We start from the raw sequence: 13,236 nt of genomic DNA on the forward strand, positions 1-13,236 counted from the left end.
AGAACGTAGATATTTTCAGCACACTGAGCACAGATATTTGCAGCACACTGAGCACAGATTACGGAGCTTTTCAGGGAGAGAACGCAGCTACGTCCTCTCCTTTCAATCTAAAATGCACGAGTGAAAATGGCGGCGACGCACGGCTCTTTATATAGAATATGAATCTCACGAGAATCCGACAGCGGGATGACGACGTTCGTCCGCGTTCGGGTTAACCGAGCAAGGCTGGAAGATCCGAGGCTGCCTCGGAACCGTGTAAAATAGGTGAAGTTTTGGGGGGGTTCGGATCTCGAGGAACCGAACCCGCTCATCTCTATTATATTGTTTCTGTGCAGGGTAAATACTGGCTGCTTTATTTTTACACTGCAATTTAGATTTCAGTTGGAACACACCCCACCCAAAATCTAACTCTCTCTGCACATGTTACCCACCCCCCACCCCCCCCTGCAGTCCACATGATTTTGCCCATTAGCTAAAAAATTTGCTCCTGCGATCAGATCTGAGTTAGGCCCACTGTGCACTACACCATCTGCAGTGTCATTCTCAGTGACTGATGCTTTAAACAAGTCAGAAAACTCTCTCATTTATAATAATAATCATTTTATTTATAGAACACTTTTCTCCCAAAGGACTCTAGGCACTGTACAAAGTCATGAAGATGCGTTCGCATGGTGAAGCCCTCCTGCAGTGCGACAGCTTCTCACATATGCAAACGCCTCTGCCTAAATGACAGGCCGAGGTGTTTGTGGGGCTGGAGGGGGCATCGACGTGGCATTTAGGGGGCGGCATTGCAGCACTGGGGGGGCTTGTCCAAAGTGTTCACATGTTAGCTGAGGGGAGGGGAGAGTGGTATGCGGGGCAGACTTGCCCTGTGCTGGGCGTCCCCCCACATGCTAGTGTAAAGCGTTGTAGTTGTACAATTTTTCGCACTACTACCCATGTGGAATTAGGCCCATGCTATGCAGAGTTATATCCATAGTTTGACTCTCCATCAGTCCTTATGTGTCTGATCAATTAATATTAAAATCTCTTCACAAGAACAGCCATCTTACCGAGATTTTTGTGTCCACTGACTTGTCCACAGGATTCATGTTTTGGTCCATGGTGAAAATCCGGTAGTAAACTAAATAGAAAAAAGAGAGAATTACACTTTGTGTAACAAGTGTATAACTTGCATACCTGTATGCCTGTGTAAAGGTATTAGGGGCACATTTACTAAGCCATGGAGAGAGATAAAGTACCAACCAATCAGCTCCTGTTATTTTTCAAACACAGCCTGTAACATGACAGTTAGGAGCTGATTGGTTGGTACTTTATCTTTCTGCACTTTAAACATCTATTATGATTTTGTTAAAATTCACTGTATGAATTTTAGTATCACATGCGACCAAGCCTGGCAAGTGCTTAATATTTATACTCTTAACTTTGCTACCTGAATTCCTGCATGACCTCACTCGCATATTAGCACTAGGGGGGTAATTCAGACCTGATCGCTCGCTAGCTGTTTTTTGCAGTCCTGCATTCGCATAGTCGCTGCCCACCGGGAAGTGTATTTTATCTGTGCAAATCGGTGTTCGCATGTGCAGCCGAGCGGTACAAAAAAACCTTGTGCAGTTTCTGAGTTGCCAAGGACTTACTCAGCTACTGCGATCACATCAGCCTGTCCGGGATTGGAATTGACGTCAGACACCCGCCCTGCAAACGCTTGGATACTCCTGCGTTTTTCCAACCACTCCCAGAAAATGGTCAGTTGCCACCCACAAACGCCTTCTTCCTGTCGATCTCCTTGCGATTGCCCATACGAATGGATTCTTTGCACAAACCCATCGCAGAGCAACGAACCGCTTTGTACCTGTATGACACGTCTGTGCATTGCGGTGCATATGCATGCGCAGTTCAGACCTGATAGCAGCGCTGGAAAAAACACTAGCGAGCGACCAGTTCTGAATTACCCCCAATGTTCTAATTTCCCCCTTGTTGTTGGTGGGGACTTCAAATCGAATATTGATCCTCGTCTTGATAAACAACCTCCCCCTAGACTTCCTGGTTCCTCCTTATGGAAACATATCCTTTCTCTCAAGTCCACTCCTCAGCTCATGGATGTCTGGTGCCTCCTGAACCTCACAGATAGGACCTTTACTTTCTTTTCTGGGGTACATCACTCCTTGCCATGAGTAGATGCCATTTTTGTCAATGACTCTGGTTACCAGGTCCAACGAACAGATATTCATAATATCTTAATCTCAAACCATGCCCCAGTATCCTTGTTACTAGCCCGATTTATACAGTCTTTGGTGCTTTTCAAGTTATCTTTATCAATCTGGGTAATTCAGTGGATTCCTTACTAATAAATGGATGAACTACCTAAATGACAATCTGGACCCTTGGGACAGACCTGCACTGTTCTGGGACGCATCCAAAACTGTTATTACAGATCATACTTATTTGTCTGCAGGCAAAAGAGCAAGTTGCTAGAAAATATAAATCCCTGCATGATTCACTATCTAGGGCACTGCAGGACCATCTCGCCTCTCAATAAAACGGTCTGTCTGCTGCTGACTATGGCTACAACGGGGAAGTCTTGGCAGTTTATTACAGAAATTGAAAACCCACAGACAGGAACTCTTATTGTTGTTTCCCCGGACATTTTGAAAATTTTTTTTACTCTCATACTAATTTATAGACTGCTCTTAAGTTGAAGTGAAATGTGAACCTACCACCTCTTACTTTGTCCCAGTGGGAATCTGTTAATGAGGACATTACCCTAGATGAGATTATAACAGCCATTTCTAAGGTCCACTTGCATAAATCCCTGGGTCCAAGTGGCCTCGCTAATGAATATTACAAAATCCTACAGCCCATATTACCCCTGCTGTGGCTGTACTTGTTGTGTCCTCTCATGACCCCCACTCGCACAATGCACTGATAAGATTAAATTCCATAAAAGCATTTGGTAGTGTCCTTTGGCCACATTTACTTTCTATTCTACAGTATTAGAACTTTTTATGATTAGCATCTAAAAATAAGAGAACAGCAGCATAGGGGTGGAAAGAAATAATTGAAGAGGAAACTTCAGCTGTTGCCCATGGGTTCATGTCAGAGATTATTACTCAGTAGAGGAAGGTTTTGGGGGTCTATGCTCCGCCAACAACCAGGAAGCCTATACTTGAATAAAAGCATGTCCACAGTCATGAGAGCGAGCGTACACATGTTCCTGCATTAATACATTGTGCCGCAACTTTAAGCCCATGATAATGTATAAGGACACATCTGTGGGTCTGGCAGGGATGACCACTGACCCTGATCATCCAATAATGGAACCTCATAGAAAAGGATCCAGTATGAAGCTGGATTGTGCCAAATAGGGGTCAAGGGAGATGTTGGGGAAGTAAGATTCATTTTGAGAGAGTAAAAAATCCCAGAGTTTGGTATTCAATTATATAGTGAGGAGCAATTTGGAAGTAGAAGGGGTCAAATAGATAGGTCAAATCTTGGAGATTAACATACTGTAGGCTGATTCAATGTCAAGCCAGGAGGTAGAGACCAGGAGGAGAGAAGGAATATTGCGTCCTAAGAAATGGGAGGCCAGAGAGTAGAATTTGACACCAGGAAGACCTCTACCATCTCCTGAGACCGACCTTCCCAGGACTTGAACTACAATCTGTGGAGGTCTGTGGTTCCAAATAAAGCAGCAAGGGATTTTTGAATAGTACAAGGAAGGAAGCGGGAGCAGCGTTGGGGAGGGTCTGAGCCACTTTGGTATAATACTCATCTTGATGGCTAGGATCCTTCCCAGTTATGAAATTGTAAGTCCATTCCAGAATTTCAAATAGGCCTGCATTCTGGAGATCAGAGGTAGGGCATTTTCATGAAATATAGAATCGTAGTGAGAGGTCAGGAAAATCCCCAAGTACTTAATGTTTTTGGGTTGCCATTTGAAGTTGAAATTAATTATGAGACTTTCGGTGTCCTGAAGGGGAACATGAAGCAGCATGGCTACTGACTTGGAATAGTTAATCTTATTGCCTGAAGCAGTGCTATAAGTCTGAGGACAGAGAAAAGGTTGGGGACAGAAATTGCCGGTTGGGTCAGGTATAGCAGAATATCATCTGTGAAATCTTGGGATTGGTGTTGCCCACCTGTACACCTTGTATATCAGGTAGAGATCCAATTTGGGAAGCGAGCAGTTCATTTATAAGGGTGAATATCTGAGGCTATAGGGGGCAACCCTGCCTTTTGGCATTACTGATGTGGGCCGGACCAGAGGGTACACCATTGATCAGGACTGTAGCAGAGAGGGTAGAGTACAGGGCCAGGACACCAGTGAGAAAGTTGGCAGACATGCCAAAGGCTTCAAGAGCAGCTTTCATAAAACTCTCTTTCAGCAGCTAAGGAGAGCAAAAAAGAAGTGGATCTCCTGGAGTTTGCGATATGGATAAGATCAACAGCATATCTGGTGTTATCCCCCATCTGGAAACCCGGGTTAACTCCTACCTGGTCGTAATGGATCAAGGAAGGGAGAAACGAGTTTAGCCGGTTCATCAGGATTAATAACAGAACTTTTATCCTAATTTAATTGATCTACTTTGTTATTTAGACATATCCCCAACTACCTCTCTTTTACTTAATGGCTATTGCAGTGATCCTTTGATTGTGCATTGTGGTATGCGCCACTGCTGTCCCCTCTCCCCACTCTTGTTTAACCTGACCATAAACTCCCTTTTGCATCTATTGCAAAACAATGCCCAATTCAGGGGAATTAACATTGGTTCTTAAGAGAGTAGACTGCTTTTGCGAATGACATTTTATTGCATGTTTCTGCCCCTCCTGACCTCTTAGCTCATATATTCACCATACTGAAATCGTTCGGTGAGATGTCAGGTTTTATAGTGCATTGGACTAAATATGTTGCACTTTGTCTAGGCCTTGGTGGGTCCCATGACTATGAAATGAGTGATATTCCTCTAACCTGAATATTGGACTTTTTAATGTATCTGGGTATTAAGATTCCATGGAACCTGGGACTTCTATATAACCTTAACTCTACTCACCTGTTATGTAAGATCTCTGCTGATCTGGAGAGTTGGAAATCTCTCCCCATATCCTATATTGGTACTGCAAAAAATTATAACATTGCCCCGCCTTAAGTACAAATAAAACTGAGAAATTCCCTGTATTAACTGAATATCCTGTAGAATTTATTTTGGCCAACACTGTTAGCCTGATTTTTCATTATATCTCCCTGGCTATTTGGCACAACCCCATAGACACAATGCTCCAATGACCACGAGCAAGTGGAAAGGGGGTAATTTTCATGGCCTATAAGCATTTCCAAGTGCTTTGCGATCATTCCACATCTTAAGGGGGTCTTGCGGACTGGACTCATAGCTTCCAGGTTGCTGATTTTGAAGGCTCATACTGCACTAGGTTCTGTCACCTACTCTCCGTCAAATTCTATGTTTCCTCTACTATGTATACAGAGATGTTCATTAACATATTGCACAGATCATATTTATCTCCACATAAAGGATTCCTCATTGGGCACTCAACAACCCATACCTGCTTTAAATGTGGCTTGCCCCAGGATGACCTACCCAATTGTTTACGGACCTACCCATTATTTTGCAGATTTTGGCTACAAGTCCGTAATTATTGTCAGGAACATTTGGTAATCTACCTGCCTCTAACTCTAGAATAGGCACTGGTTGGCATTTTTCCACAAAATCTTAAGATCTCAAGGGTGGTGGTTACACTGGAGAAGGAGGCCACCATACAAACCCAGATCCATAATTCTCTGAGCAGTACCTCCTGGTATCATTTGTGCATTTTGGTGGGTAGTCCACCTACTACTGTGTGATCTTAGGGGGTGAGGGGTGAGCATGTTTTATGTTCACTTATGGGACAGGACGTAATGGAGATCCCTGGACGAGTGGAATTCCGACCGATCTCGGACATTTTTTAAAGGGGCAATCATTTATAAGGCATGGTTTTGCCTGGGTGGACCCTTTCGCATAGAAAAAAAGACCTATGTTAAGCTGGCTTGCTGGAAGGTTCTAGTGCTTGCCCTGGCATTTTCAACTTCTATATGAAAGCAGAAACTGAGCTGATGCTTGGATCTAACCCGTGACCCAAAAGCCAGAAAACCATGGTCCAATCCCTTCTATCTGAAAGAGTATTATTAAACAAAGACAGTCTTAAAAAAGGTTGGGGTCAGGATCCCATCGGTCAGCATACCAATGCCGGGATACCAGCCGCCAGGATCCCAGGGGGGGGGGATGGCGAGCGCAACAAAGCCCCTTGTGGGCTCGCTGCACTTGACACGCTGTGGGCTCTGTGGCTCGCTGCACTTGCTACAAGTTTTATTCCCACTCTATGGGTGGACACCCATGAGTGGGAATAACCCTGGGCCCCCTGCCGGCATTCTGACCGCTGGGATCCCAACCGCCGGTCATCTGACTACATCCCCTTAGAACCTGTCATTTGTGTTGGGACGCTTAGGAACAGGGTTAGTGTTGTCCCAAGCCAGGATCAGGATATAACATGGATTGAAGAGAATTCTTATTTGGAAAGAGCTGAGCAAAACAAGGGCTGTTTGATGGAGTTTTTTTTTTCAATAATGGATTTTTTCACTGTCTGGTTTTTTATTGAGTTCCATAAAATTTAGGCATTCCCGGGTTTGTCGGGACCTGTAGTTTGCCAGGAAAAACAATACATTTAATTCCATTTTTTACAAGTTTATTATCACACCAAACTCCCAAGGTTGACGATGAGCCCTAGAGCTACTGTATGAGCACCATGTTGGTTGTTACTAGGGAATACAGCCCTGCACTGACCAACCTAAGGAAGGTTTAGCTCTATGCCAAAGGGACCCCACACCGGAGGTTTTCCTTCTGCAGTGCTACCAGTCTTGGCTGGCAAAGCCTAGTGTGGGTAGTAGCAATTTCAGGGAGACCTCACACAATTTACCGTTTCCAGCACTGGGCCAACAGTTTATGGGGATGATTCGGATTTGTATACAAACCCAAATCCGATAGTTGGGGATCTGTGCAAATGCAGCACAGGTCCTGCGTGACTGCTCTCAGTCCCCCCTTAGCATGATTGACATGTTGTGGTATTTAGGGGGTGGAATGGGGGCGGTGACCAGAGCCGTTCTAGGACCGGAACCGTTCTAGAGGTCTACAGACACCTCCTGCAACATTAGAATTTTAGTTGTGCAGTATTTCCCAGCTGCATCCCTGTGGTTGTGCAATACCATACAAATCGAGATCAGGCCCTAGGTTAGTTTGGACTTTTAAGGGGAAGGGCATAGTAGCACTGCAGTTTTTTAATTATTCTGGTTTTGTATTTACAGGTAATACAAGAGTTGCTCTAGATAGCACATCATAGGCTAGACCAGGCCTTCCCAACCACGGTCCCCAAGGCACACCAACAGTGCAGGTTTTAGTGATATCCAGGCTTCAGCACAAGTGACTTAATTAGTACCTCAGTTATTTTGATTTAACCATCTGTGCTGCAGCCTAAATATCACTAAAACCTGCACTGTTGGTGTGCCTTGGGGACCGTGGTTGGGAATACCTGGGCTAGACGAAAGTACCCCTGTCTACTGGGCTCTTGTAGTATAAAACATGGTGTTTCACATTCAATCTGCAACATTCTCTTAGGAAGCAAAGCAAAAAAGAACAAGTAACATTGCACCTTGGTAAAATGATGTTGCACTGCAGGTAGGGGAGGTATAACATGTGCAGAGTGATTTAGATCAGAGGGGTGTGTCCAAACTCAAAGGTAAATGACAGTGTAAATATAAAGCTTCCCAGCACTTGAGTGCTACATGTCAAAGCAACCAGTATTTACCCTGCATGCAAAAATATTAACAGCTACTTGCTTGTTTTCTTTGCTTCCACATCAGGATCAATTTGGCCTAATTCAGACTTGATCGCAGCAGCGAATTTGTTCTCTAATGGGCAAAACCATGTGCACTGCGGGGGGGGGGGGGGCAGATATAACATGCAGAGAGTTATATTTGGGTCGGGTGTGTTCAAACTGAAATCTAAATTGCAATGTAAGAATAAAGCATCCAGTGTTTACCTTGCACAGAAGCACCATAACCAACGGAAATCTAACTGTCTCTGCACATGTTATATCTGTCCCCCCTGCAGCGCACATGGGGTGTCATTCCGAGTTGTTCGCTTGTTGCCGATTTTCGCTATACTGCGATTAGTCGCTTACTGCGCATGCGCAAGGTTCGCAGAGCGCATGCGCGTAGTTATTTTACACAAAAGTTAGGTATTTTACTCATGGCATAACGAAGCTTTTTCATCGCTGTGCTGATCGGAGTGTGATTGACAGGAAGTGGGTGTTTCTGGGCGGAAACTGGCCGTTTTATGGGAGTGTGCGGAAAAACGCAGGCGTTCGAGTTGCAAAACGCAGGAGTGGCTGGAGAAACGGGGGAGTGGTTGGGCAAACGCTGGGTGTGTTTGTGTGACGTCAAACCAGGAACATAAAGGACTGAGCTGGTCGCAATGGCTGAGTAAGTCTGGAGCTACTCAGAAACTGCTAAGAAATTTCTATTCGCAATTCTGCTAATCTTTCGTTCACACTTCTGCTAAGCTAAGATACACTCCCAGAGGGCGGTGGCTTAGCGTGTGCAATGCTGCTAAAAGCAGCTAGCGAGCGAACAACTCGGAATCACCCCCATGGTTTTGTCCATTAGAGAACAAATTTGCTGCTGCGAGCAGGTCCCATGTCCAGCAGTAGGGTTCCTTGGAGTAATATTCATTTCCACATCACTTTATCATCACACTGTATATCAGCCGCTCTTTACCTGTGGATCCCGGAGTATAGATGGGTTTGTCAGTCTGTATGAAAATATATCCGCTTCGATAGGACACCAAGATAGCTTTCTCTAATTTGCAACTTCTGGATGTCACAGTGACATAGACAAACTGTTTCTTATCTGGGATTCTCTCCATTTTTTTCGAGGGAATCTGCAGTACATGGAAAACACCATAAACATAAACACAATGAAAGATATAGAGCAGCCTGGCCAACTTGTGGCTCTCCAGCTGTTGTGATCTACAAGTCCCAGCATGCCCTGCCACATTTTTGCTATTAGGGAAAGCTAAAACTGTGCAGGGGATGCTGGGATATGTAGTTCACAACAGCTGGAGTGTCACAGGTTGGCCAGGCCTGATATAGAGAACAATCCAGTATCTGGAAAAATGAGATTACTATAAGTCACATGACCATCCAAGAACTTGACAATGTAGGCAAGAGGACCACAAATATAATTAGATTTCAAAGTAAAGGTTCCATTATTGTTTATACTATAAATAAACATTTCAGTTTTGTTTGTTATCCTTTAACTAAATTAATGTGATTATTTATTGATCATTTATTATTTTTCAAACCGTAACACATCAGCTTTGTGAGAACATTCAGACTGTAACATGTTGCTTTTTGCATGGGGTGGAATGGCTGGGAGTGGTTGGTTCAGAGACATATCTAGATGTAGGGTTAATGGGTGTATTTGTGAAGGCTATGTCTGGATACATGTTTCCTGACTCAAGTTTAGAACCAAATCAAAAATGGAGCAAAAAGAAATATCTTAATTTGTACACTGGAAATGCCATGCTGTACTGCAGGTTGGGCAGATTTAAAAAGTACAGAGATATTTAGGTGTTAGGAAGTGGTGTTACCTAACTCAGGGGCAGATTTATTAAGCCTGGTGAAGTGATAAAGTGGTGATAACGCACCAGCCAATCAGCTCCTGACTTCTATGTTACAGGCTAGGTTTGAAAAATAACAGGAGCTGATTGGCTGGTGCGTTATCACCTTCCACTTTATCACTTCACCAGGCTTAAGAAATCTGTCCCTTAATTCTAAAACTATATGTCCACTGCACACAAAAGCAGCCAGTATTTACCCTGCATACAAAAAATAAAATAAAAACATATGCACCCTTTGAATTGCAACAGAGTTTGTTCCAGGTACAAAACTACTCCTCGTGTGCTCATTTCTTAATTTCCTCCTAACTCATCAATATGAGTCACCACAAGTTGCTTCATACAATACCGAGTTACCTGAGCAATTCAATATTGCTCCAACAGGCAGAAGCTCTAAAAAGTATAATCTATATTTCTCTTTTATAGTAGTGAAGTATTTCACTGCCCAGTCCCAACCCAGCAGTGTTAGTGCATATGTGTCATGTATGCGCAGAACTGGGTGGATGCAGGGTGGTGTGGGAAAAGTCATCCGATTGGATATATCTTATAAACCTGGACCTTGCTGCCATAGTAAGGTGGAGGGTTCTAGGAACCAATGAAATCTAAAGATTGCATAGATCCCTGAATGAATGATACTGTAGTATGGGTACAGTAGCCAGAACAGGGGCCAAATGATAAGCAAACATGATATTTCCTGCATTACCACTAAGCTGAACAGCTCTTATACCTGAATTCTACAAATGCAAGAAAAACTGTTTTCATTTATTGATAATAAATAATCATCTTGGTCTTTGGTAGACATAAATACAACTTTTATGATACTCCTATGTGATTACAGAAGACCCCAAGAGCCACTAAGGAGGGTCCTCCATCTATAACAAGCAGCCATTGTTCCCTTACTGTATTATACACACACCGGTACTTAGGATGCCACCAGGTTTTAAACCTCCAGGCAATAGGGGTTTATATAACTGGCAGGAGATCACAGGATATAGCTGTAGAAGTAATGCACGATAATTCCAATATGGCAGAGAGATAATACTAATGCAATTTAAGTAATAACAGGATTCTCCAAAGACAATGAAACAAATAGCAATAAACATACTTCCAGGGAGTGATATGTATGTAGTATATATGTTAATAATATTAGTAATAGCATAAGCTACACAGTACAATCTCAGAAAGTATTCACAGCAAGGGTGGTATGTTTGGAGAACACAGCAACTACTAATGAAGTAGCAATGGTTGTATACAATAGTTCATGCAAGGGAAATGGACATATATCCAAACAGCAACTACTACTGAAGCAGCAGTAATAAGATATCTTGGCTCATGTAAGCTACTGGTAGTAATATATACAAAGATACAGGCACTTGGCTGAAAGGAACAGGGCTGGAAGCAAGGTCAGGGCATCAGCAACAAGACTCTATAAAATCAGCAGCCAGGAACAGGGACCAAACAACAAGGCTCCAGAAAGAAACTATCACTGGGAATGAAGCACAGGGTTGACTGTCTTATAATAGATGCATGGGCCAATCACACGTCTGCAGAGAGACCAGCCTATGATTACTCAAAGCAGCCACAACTGAGTTGCTGCACATATGAGCACAGCATCCCGACTGCTGGTTACAGTTGGGACCAGAAGACACCATGATCACTCTGAGTACCAGTTGCTTAGCAACCACAGGACCATTGATTAGTGCAGCAGTTTTGACATGATGTCCCGTCACCTGGCAACGGTCGGGACCCACACTGATGGGGTTCCTTGTCTGCAGGCTATAACAACAATGCTGTGTGCATAGCTCCAAATATGTCTATCATGCAACTGTACTGTAGTTATCATTTTTTGCTACAATACAATTTAGATTTCAGTTTGAACACACCCCACCCAAATCTAAATCTCTCTCCACATGTGACATCTGCCCCACCTGCAGTGCAACATGGTTTTGCCCAATTGCTTACTTTTTTGAGTTGCTAACAAACCTGAATAAGGTCCTATATTTGCAAGTGCATTTCAGCCCCCTTACTTAAAACCAGGGCTGGTGCTAGAGTGTTTGGCTACCCCCTGCAAATGATAAATTTGCGCCCCCCCCATCTGTAAAAAAGGGACAGTATGTGACGCAAAAAGGGATGTGGACACACAAGAAAGGAGCGTGGCCCACAATTCAAATTACACCACACAGTATTACAATCTTATTCACTTTACCCCAAACTTAGTGCCCCTGATTCATATTACACCCTCTAGTAGTGCCCCTTATTCATGTTACGTCACACAGTAGTGCCCCTTATACACATTACACCACACAGTACTTATACACAATGCCCACAGTAGTGCCCTTATTAGAGGTGTGGCTAGGTGCCATGATGCCCGGAGTAAGGGTATGTTTCAGCACCCCTTCCCTGTGTTGAATTGGAGGTATGTTACATTTGAAAAGAAAAAATATATTTTAAAATTGGTGACAGGGCCTGTTCTAGACCTTGAGGAGCTCAGGGCAAAAGTTTCCTTTGCCGTTAGCCATGCTCGAGTCAGGGACAGTGTGCGCCCAAGGCGTGCACCAAAAATATAAGGTTGTGGACACAGAATAGTAAAAATTCACATTTGACATTACACAGTGGTGTCCATTAGTCACATTACACCGCACAGTAGTCTCCGTTAGTCACATTACACCGCACAGTAGTGTCTGTTATTTACATTACACCGCACATTAGTGCCCGTTACACGCATTACACCGCACAGTAGTGCCCGGTATTTACATTACACCGCACAGTAGTGTCCGTTATTTACATTACACCGCACAGTAGTGTCCGTTATTTACATTACACCGCACTGTAGTGTCCGTTACACACATTACACCGCACTGTAGTGTCCGTTACACACATTACACCGCACTGTAGTGTCCGTTACACATATTACACTGCACAGTAGTGTCCGTCAGTCACATTACACAGCACAGTAGTGTCCGTTATTCACATTACACCGCACAGTAGTGTCCGTTAGTCACATTACACCGCACAGTAGTATCCGTTATTCACATTACACCGCACAGTAATGTCCGTTATTTACATTGCACAGCACAGTAGTACTCTTATACATGTTACACCACACAGTAAAAGCCGCTTATACACGTTATGCCAGGTATAGCCCAACCATATCATACCTACCACCCTGCTACTGTAAATCTAGTACCTTCTGCTTCATTACTTTGTAGGAATAACTCTGATTGATGTTCTGCCTTGGACTCCACGCTTGGGTGCTGCTCCTCCTCTACCCTCTTGGAAGCTCTGTTACTCCAGCAGCAGCGGCTCTGGAGGATGTCGGCAGTTTCGGCGAGAGGGGAGGGGGCAGGTACAAATTACACAGGCCTGGGACTGATGAAGGGGCACAGCGGGGGCCCTGGTCCACTGCACTCCTCCCTCCCTCCCTACTGGGCAGCAGCAACAGCATAAGTTCTCATCATGGCAGAGTGTCCTGTGCTGCAGTTGCGCTGCGCTGCCGCGGAGCCTCTGCCTGTTT

The 13,236-nt window shown here is 44.0% G+C and overlaps 1 protein-coding gene across 1 annotated transcript in view; it reads right to left on the reverse strand.

The window, feature by feature from the left end:
* LOC134936128 (complement C3-like) overlaps positions 1 to 13,236 on the reverse strand; it is a 613,812-nt gene that overhangs the window by 527,268 nt on the left and 73,308 nt on the right. Inside the window, exons 3-4 of the mRNA XM_063931045.1 lie at positions 8,822 to 8,984; positions 1,053 to 1,123 (exon numbers count right to left, since the gene is read on the reverse strand). Of these exons, the coding sequence (XP_063787115.1) occupies positions 1,053 to 1,123; positions 8,822 to 8,984 (234 nt within the window). The remainder of the gene's footprint in view (positions 1 to 1,052; positions 1,124 to 8,821; positions 8,985 to 13,236) is intronic.

Source organism: Pseudophryne corroboree, chromosome 6 (genome assembly GCF_028390025.1).
Source record: "Pseudophryne corroboree isolate aPseCor3 chromosome 6, aPseCor3.hap2, whole genome shotgun sequence".
NCBI classification, from domain to species: Eukaryota; Metazoa; Chordata; class Amphibia; order Anura; family Myobatrachidae; genus Pseudophryne; species Pseudophryne corroboree.